General features: G+C 52.6%; 1 protein-coding gene across 2 annotated transcripts in view; it reads left to right on the plus strand.

Annotated features, from left to right (window-relative positions):
* Nucleotides 1–6,586, plus strand: part of LOC118589973 (coronin-7) — a 57,596-nt gene extending 51,010 nt beyond the window's left edge. Inside the window, exons 16-28 of one of the 2 annotated variants that reach the window (XM_036197699.1) lie at nucleotides 84–259; nucleotides 735–843; nucleotides 951–1,037; nucleotides 1,118–1,260; nucleotides 1,334–1,438; nucleotides 1,715–1,800; nucleotides 2,887–3,028; nucleotides 3,113–3,202; nucleotides 4,104–4,220; nucleotides 4,453–4,588; nucleotides 5,188–5,279; nucleotides 5,771–5,857; nucleotides 5,976–6,586. In XM_036197699.1, coding sequence (XP_036053592.1) covers nucleotides 84–259; nucleotides 735–843; nucleotides 951–1,037; nucleotides 1,118–1,260; nucleotides 1,334–1,438; nucleotides 1,715–1,800; nucleotides 2,887–3,028; nucleotides 3,113–3,202; nucleotides 4,104–4,220; nucleotides 4,453–4,588; nucleotides 5,188–5,279; nucleotides 5,771–5,857; nucleotides 5,976–5,981 — 1,376 coding nt within the window. In that variant the 3' untranslated portion in view covers nucleotides 5,982–6,586. Of the gene's footprint in view, nucleotides 1–83; nucleotides 260–734; nucleotides 844–950; nucleotides 1,038–1,117; nucleotides 1,261–1,333; nucleotides 1,439–1,714; nucleotides 1,801–2,886; nucleotides 3,029–3,112; nucleotides 3,203–4,103; nucleotides 4,221–4,452; nucleotides 4,594–5,187; nucleotides 5,280–5,770; nucleotides 5,858–5,975 lie in introns of those variants that run through there. The other variant, XM_036197700.1, reaches the window with a different exon arrangement.
* Nucleotides 6,587–7,898: the final 1,312 nt, after the last annotated feature.

Genomic DNA, 7,898 nt, shown 5'->3' on the forward strand with positions numbered 1-7,898 from the left:
ATGAGGGTAGCAGGTGGCCAAGACTAGGTGCAGGATGCACAGGTGCAGTCCTCACATGTGATTGTATCCCCACTACCCACTAGGCCCCAGTTCTAAATTCCGCCATGCTCAGGGGACCATCCTCCACCGAGACAGCCATATCACCAACCTTAAGGGACTCAGCCTCACAACACCTGGAGAAAGCGATGGCTTCTGTGTGAACCGGCTGCGTGTGGCTGTGCCCCTGCTCAGCAGTGGCGGCCAGGTAGCTGTGCTTGAGGTAAGAGCCCTGCCCCACCAGGGTTACCCTCCAGGTCCCTACAGTGGGCAAGAACAGGACACTAAGGGTCTACCCCAACTCAACGAGCACAGACCATGTGTCAGGCACCTGCCCAACATACCCTCTAACCAGCCCAGCTGTCTCGTGTGGTAGGTGCCGTTCTTGTCCCATTTTTCAGAGGAGAGTGAAGAAGTTCAGAGAGGTGTAGTGACCTGACCTAGTCACACAGCTTCGTGAGTGGAGCAGGATTCAAACCCAAGCAACCTGAGCCGCAAGCCCTTCCGCCCTTCCACGCTGCTGCGCCCTCACTTTCTGGGGCCTCACAGTGGGCACTTGGGGCTCAGCACAAGTTGGGCCACCCAGCAGTGGGGGTATCTGTGGTTCTGTTGTAGAAGGTGGGGCCCAGGCACCTGATTTCCTGGAACTGCTCTCTTGCCTGGTTCTGATGTGCCTTGGGGTGGGGTTTCTCCCACAGCTGCAGAAGCCAGGCCGCCTGCCTGACATGGCATTGCCCACACTGCAGAATGGGACAGCTGTAATGGATCTGGCCTGGGACCCCTTTGACCCACATCGTCTTGCTGTGGGTAAGGAGTCTGGGTGCCCAGGGTTGAGAGAAGGTTCCAAGCCCTGAGTGGGCAGGGAAGCCAGGTATCTCCAGCCCTGCAGTGAAGATACACTCCTCTTTCCATAGCTGGAGAGGACGCCCGGATCCGACTATGGCGGGTACCCCCTGGAGGCCTCAAGAATGTTCTCACCACACCTGAGACTGTGCTCACAGGTTAGAGGGCCCTGATAAAGCCAGGTGGGGTGATGGCTTCCTAGGCACTGACTCAGCCTTCACCTTCTGGTCCTTTCCAGGCCACACAGAAAAGATCTACTCTCTGCGCTTCCATCCCCTGGCTGCTGACATACTGGCTTCCACTTCCTACGACCTGACCATTCGCATCTGGGACCTTCAGGCTGGAGCTGAGCAGCTGAGGCTGCAGGGCCATCAGGACCAGGTAGGGTAGCTGCAGAGGCAGAGGTCCAGCCATGAAAAGTGAGGCCACCTCTTATGTCCTTGTCTGTCCCCAGATCTTTAGCTTGGCCTGGAGTCCAGATGGACAGCAGCTGGCCACTGTATGTAAGGATGGGCATGTTCGGGTCTACGAACCCCGGAGCAGCCCTGTACCCCTACAGGTGAGCATGCGTGGGCTGGGACAGGGACAAACGCAAAGTTTATAATCCTTTGAACAACCCTGCAGGTGCATATGCCTGGTGTGGGGGTTGGGGGGATCTTGGGGTCATGCTTACCTGCAAGTAAGCATGTAGGAGCTGAGGAGAAAGGCTCCGTCCAGGCCTATGAGCCCTGGAGTAGCCCTGTACCCCTATAAGTGAGCACCTTTGGGCTGAAAGTGTCCCTTTTATCTATTTGGAGGGGGCTTTGACTGAGCTTCATGTGATGTATCTCTACAGAAAGGTCCAGGACCTGAAGGTAGCCGAGGAGCCCGCATTGTTTGGGTGTGTGGTGGTCGTTGTCTGCTGGTATCTGGCTTTGACAGGTGAGGACTTAGGGACCACCATCCCCAGGCTCTGTCAGCTATACCTGATTTCCCTTTCTCCAAGGTCACATCTGTCAGGCTTGCCAAAGCTGTTCTCACAGCCAGGCATGATGGAGCATGCTTTAAATCCCAGCACGGATCTCTGTGAATTTGGGGACTACATAAGGAGTTCAAGGACAACCAGGACTACATAACAGAGAAACCCTGTCTCAAAATAAAACAACAAAAACTGTTCCCACCCATCAGTTCCTGGACGATAGGTGGTTAAATGAAGAGTGGAAGAATAAGGGGTTGGTAGAGATAGAGATAAATAGATGTATGGAATGATGGATAAACATCATAAAAGATGACTTGGTGAGTGATTAGAAAGACAGATAGATAGGCAGGTCAGCAGTTGGTTGGGAGAAAGTGTTGGGGAGGGAATGTGTATTAATGGGATTCAGAGGGTAAGGCCAGGCCCGGGATCCCATACCTGATGAAGACAGAAGACAAGGTAAAGCACAGGGGACAGAACCAAGCCTGCCGGGGAGACCATGGGGGCGGCACGGGACACACGGACACTTCAGATGATGGACTGGGGAGGACCTCTAAAGAGAGGTATGCCGGGCGGTGGTGGCTCACGCCTTTAATCCCAGCACTTGGGAGGCAGACCAGGCGGATCTTTGTGAGTTCGAGGCTACCCTGGTCTACAGAGCGAGATCCAGGAAAGACGCAAAGCTACCCTGTCTTCAAAAAAAAAAAAAAAGAGGTATCATGTGAACTGAGTCATTCAAGCTTGAGAAGGAAGGCCGGATTGCTGGAGCTGAGAGACAAAGCATAATGTGAGGGGAAAGGGCAGACAGGAGGCTGTCAGAGACCAGGATAGGCACCGAGGTCAGGCTTGGATAGAGGACAAACTGGGAGGCGAGTGGAGGCCAAGCAGTGGGATGGACAGGGTTCCCCAGCCAGGCAGCTTGTAAGGCCTAGACTCATCTCCTTTACTGCTGGCTTTCCAGCCCAGAAAGGAGCAGGGTCCCTGTGGCAACCTTTGCCTACCCCAGGCCTCTTCAGCCCTAAGGATCTGCCCTACCCCTTACTCTATGACAGCCGAAGTGAACGCCAGCTGCAGTTATATATGGCTGATGCCCTGGCAGACGGCCCCTCCGCAGTGTTGGGCCTCGATGTGGCTCCCTCCACCCTGCTTCCAAGCTATGACCCTGATACCGGCCTGGTGCTTCTCACTGGCAAGGTTGGCTGGAATGGACTGCCTGGGTGTGGGGCAGGGCCTAGTGTAGCTGGCTGCTTCACTTTCGTACTCCACCTTTGTCCCCAGGGTGATACCCGTGTGTTCTTGTATGAGGTGCTCCCGGAGGCCCCTTTCTTCTTGGAGTGCAACAGCTTCACATCATCTGACCCTCACAAGGTGATGTCACTTTTACCACTGAACTTTCTGTCTCCAAGTTGGACTGCAAGGCTCCCGTGCCCCCTTGTGGCCATGTGTGGAAGTGCAGAAGCCAAGGGGGTGGTCAAGGGAGTCAAGGTCCTGTCTAGAGCTGTGCAGGTATGCTGACTGGAATAATCTAGGAATTTTGAGAGCCGACTTATATTCAGCCATTACTAAAAATTAAACCATATAAGGCTGTTATAGGAACCAGGCATGGTGGCACATACCTGTCATCCCAGCACTCTGGGGGCTAAGGTAGGAGGGTCATGAGCTGAGACCAACCTGGGTGCTGTAGTGAAACTCTGCCTCAAACAAAGAAATCCAAGGAAACAAATTGTTTAGTTCCTTGCTTACCTTAATGTGGTATGCACATGAATTAAACTCATGCCGGATCTGTCCCACAATGGCATGTGGCATACTCTTCATCTCTTTCAACTTCTTAGAGTGGGACATGGTGGGACTCCGTTCTCTGTGGAAATAGGCCAATGCTACATGCCTGGTCTTTCCCCCTTAAAAGCTAGTTGTTCCCACTGACAGCACACCACTACTGTCTTGGTTTCTGTTCAATTGCTGGGAAGAGACACTATGACCAAGGCAACTTATAAAAGAAAGCGTTTAATTGGGGGCTTGCTTATGATGTCAGAGGGTGAACCCACGACCGTGGCAGGGAGCATGGCAGCAGGCAGAGAGAGGGAGAGCTAACTGCGGAATGGCATGGGTGTTTGGGACCTTAAAGCCCATCTCTAGTGACACACCGAATCCTTCCCAAATAGTTCTACCATCTAAGGACCAAGCATTCAAATATCTGAGCCTATGGGGACCGTTCCTGTGTCCAACCAGGAGCTCTTGGCTCTAGCGTCTACTTCCTCATTCCTCCTAGGGCTTTGTTCTTCTGCCCAAGACTGAGTGTGACATTCGGGAAGTGGAGTTTGCCCGATGCCTTCGGCTACGCCAGACCTCCCTGGAGCCTATTGCTTTCCGGCTGCCCCGAGTCAGGGTGAGTTTGTGTCAAGGACTCAATCTCTTCCTTTTTTGGCTGGCCGGGGACCCAGGGACTTAGGTTCTTTTCCAAACCTCCCTGCTGTCTACTTTTTGGAAACATCTACCTCTATATTCTACTGAAATTCAGCAAAGCATGTGACTGCTGGTGTGAGTGGGGCCAGGTCTCAGGGCTTATGTATCCTGGGCCCCTGGTCAGTGTCTCATGATAGCCCCTTTCTCCTCTACAGAAAGAGTTCTTCCAGGATGATGTGTTCCCGGACACAGCTGTGAGCTGGGAGCCAGTACTCAATGCCAAAGCCTGGCTGGGGGGTGCTAATGGACAGCCTCAGCTACTGAGTTTGCAGCCTGCTGGCATGACCCCAGGTTGAGTAAGGGAAATGGGGAGATAGCGGGAGAGGGGGAACCTGGACAGGAGTGGGAGGAAGGAGCAGAAGGTCCAAGTACAGTTCTCCATTTCTGCTGCCACAGAGAGACACCTCTGGCTCACCTAAGGATGGCTGGACATGTCTCCAGACCCAGTCTATGAACCCCTGGAGGGCAAGTTCTGTGGCCTGTGTTCTATCCTAGCGTGCATACACACACACATACACACACACACACACACACACACACACACACACACACACACATGCATGTATTACATACACAACATGTTTATTCTTTTTTTGTTTGTTTTTTGGAGACAGGGCTCCTCTGTGTGACTCTAGCTGTCCTGGAATTCACTCTATAAACCAGGCTGGCCTCAAACTCACAGAGGTCCTCCTGCCTCTGCCTCCCCAGTGCTGGGATTAAAGGAATGTGCCGCTACTGCACAGCTCACATACATACTCTTACAAATATATACCCTGGTGCTTTGGGCAGGCCTGGTGAACCGATCTTCGGTACTTGTTAATGCCAGAGAATCTCCTGGGGGTTGGTTGTAAACAGGGCCTTCTTTGACGCTTACTCTTGCTCCACCCTAGTGAGCCAAGCCCCCCGGGAGGCCCCTGCCCCAAGAGCCCCGTCCTCAGCACAGTACTTGGAAGAGAAGTCGGACCAACAGAAAAAGGAAGAGGTGGGCATGGGAGAGGGTTGGCTGTGCTGAGCAAACAGTATCCTCCATGTGCTTGGTTATCTGCCAGGTCACCAGCCCCACCAGATGGCAGGATGAGCCGTGTATCACACTTGTCTCCACACCAGACTTTGGGGAGGGGCCACACCCAGGGACCTGCTGCCGCCCTCAGGGCATAGGAAGCCAGGGAGGGACACACACATTGTAGCCAGGCCTGGCCCAGCCAAAGTGGAAGACTGGAGACGCGAGCCCATGGTGATCCTGGTGTGCAGATGAGCCTTGGAGGCGGTGCACTGAGATGGCAGCCCCTGTGTCTGTCCCCACTGCAGTCTCCTGTCTCTGACACCTTCTTACCATCTTACCATGAACCCATCAACCTCGCCAGGTTCCAACTGAGATGGCTCTCTTTCAGCATTACTGGTGTTAACACTAGGGTTTTAAGTTATTGAGGTCAGAGAGGCGTTCTCTCAGTGCCTCCCCATCTCCCTTCACAGCTGCTTAATGCCATGGTGGCAAAACTGGGCAACCTAGAAGACCCACTGCCCCAGGACTCCTTTGAAGGGGTGGACGAAGACGAGTGGGTGAGTGACAGTTGGACCCGCCCAGCTTCCTTAGCCCACAGGTTGGTCCTCTCAACACTGTGCACACAGTTCCCTTCCTAGGCCCTCTTAACCCCTGCCTCCTGGTTCCTCACCCCAGGACTAGCCTGCACACCAGGCACCCCGGCCTCAGCTGCCACTGCCACCTCCTAGAACCACCTGCTGCTGCCCCTCCACAGCTTACATCTCTGCAAACTGGACAGTGCTGCTCTGGCCCTGGCAGGCACACCCAGCCCGGGAGCCCTGGGTTTCCTGCAGGCCTCAGGCTCTCCACTGCTGCTGGCCCACTGCAGCTCCAGGGACTTTCTGCTCCTCTCCCCTCTGGGGCCAGCTGTCTGTCTTCAGCCGCCTCTTAGCATGTGCCCCCAATGGGTGGGCAGCAGATGTCAGTAGCATGTCTCTGGGCCAACCCTGGATCCTTGTCTCTCCTAGTCCTCTGCTGGCTTAACCTAACGTCTTCAATTACTACATGCCAACCTCTCTTGCCTACTCCAGCTCCAGTCAAGGACATTGGGGGCTGGTCCCCCACCAGGCTGTTGGGAGCAGCTTTATCCTCAGGGGCCTGGGACCATTTGCCCTGCTTCCCTTGGCTAGAGGCCAGGAGGAAGGGTCTCATGGAGCTAACAGCCTCATTACAGTGGTGTGAACCCCACAACAACCAGCCTATACATGCTTTGGATGTTTTCAGCAATTAAACTTTTCTAAGCTGGCTGCCTCTTTGCTGCTCTGGTCTCTGGGAGTCTAAAAGAAGGCGACAGAATATGAACGAGCGAACTTTGGTTCTGAGCTTCTTCAGGCTGGTTTTACTTTGCCACATTTACTTTGTAGTGAACAGGGAAGATGGAGCTTCAGCTGATTATAGCTTTGTCCTAGGGAACCAGACCACACACAGGAAAGCAGAATGGGAAACTGAGAACTGACCTGGGAGCAGGGTGTCAGGGGCTGTGTAGGAGTTGCTTATGTTCTTTGAAACTGGAGACTAAGGCCTGGAGGAGCCAAGAGCCAATGAGGGGCAAGTTCAGCAGTGTACCAGGGTAGGAGAGGATTCGGAGAGCCAGAGGAAGGAAGGATAGGCAGAGGTCCAGAGCAGAGGTTCTCAACCTGGGACATCGAATGACCCTTTCACAGGTCACTCTGACCACTGGAAAACACAGATGTTTACATTATGGTTTACACAGTAGCAAGATTACAGTTACAAAGTAGGAACAAAATAATCTTATAGTTGTGGATCACCACAACATGAGGAACTGTATTAAAGGGTCCGAAGCATTGGGAAGGTGGAGAACACTGCTCTGGAGGAAGTTGACTTAAATCCATTCACCAAATAACTGTGAGTGTCCAGTGAATGTCAGACAGCCTTCCGGGTGCTTGGCAGCTAAGAGTAAAGACATAAGTGTTCTGCCCGCCGAGAGTGCACACTCTAGTGGGAAGGCAGGGCAATAAGTAATGAAAGTAAAAATAGAGGAATTATGCTCTTTAATACAGCTCCTCATGTTGTGGTGATTCTAACCCATAAAATTATTTTCGTTGCTGCTTCATAGCTGTAATTTTGTTACTGTTATGAATCCCAATGTAAATTCTTTGGAGATAGAGGTTTGCCAAAGGGGTTTCTACCCACAGGTTGAGAACTGCTGTTGTAGAAGAGGAGAACTCGGGAAAAAGTAGAACAAATGGAGCGTGAAGGAATAAACTAGTCACAAAAGAGCACATGTGGTTCTGATTCTGAATCTATGGGATGTCCAGAGCAAACGATAGACACAATGCAAATGAGTAGTTTCCAGAGTAGGGAAGTGACTGCCTGGTGGAAATGGTCTCCACTAGATAGATGGTGGTGACGGTGGGACTGTTTGGTGTGTGAATTATGGGTGTCTTGATAGAACTGTCAGGAACGCATACACACAGAGGACCACAAGAAGAGCTTATGAGGACTTGGACGGAAGAGAGAACACTCTGCAAGCCAATCAGAGAAGCTTAAATAAAAACAAACCTGGCACCACATCTTTGATGTAAAGATTCCATAACC

The sequence above is a fragment of the Onychomys torridus genome, chromosome 8, assembly GCF_903995425.1.
Source record: "Onychomys torridus chromosome 8, mOncTor1.1, whole genome shotgun sequence".
Classification (NCBI taxonomy): domain Eukaryota; kingdom Metazoa; phylum Chordata; class Mammalia; order Rodentia; family Cricetidae; genus Onychomys; species Onychomys torridus.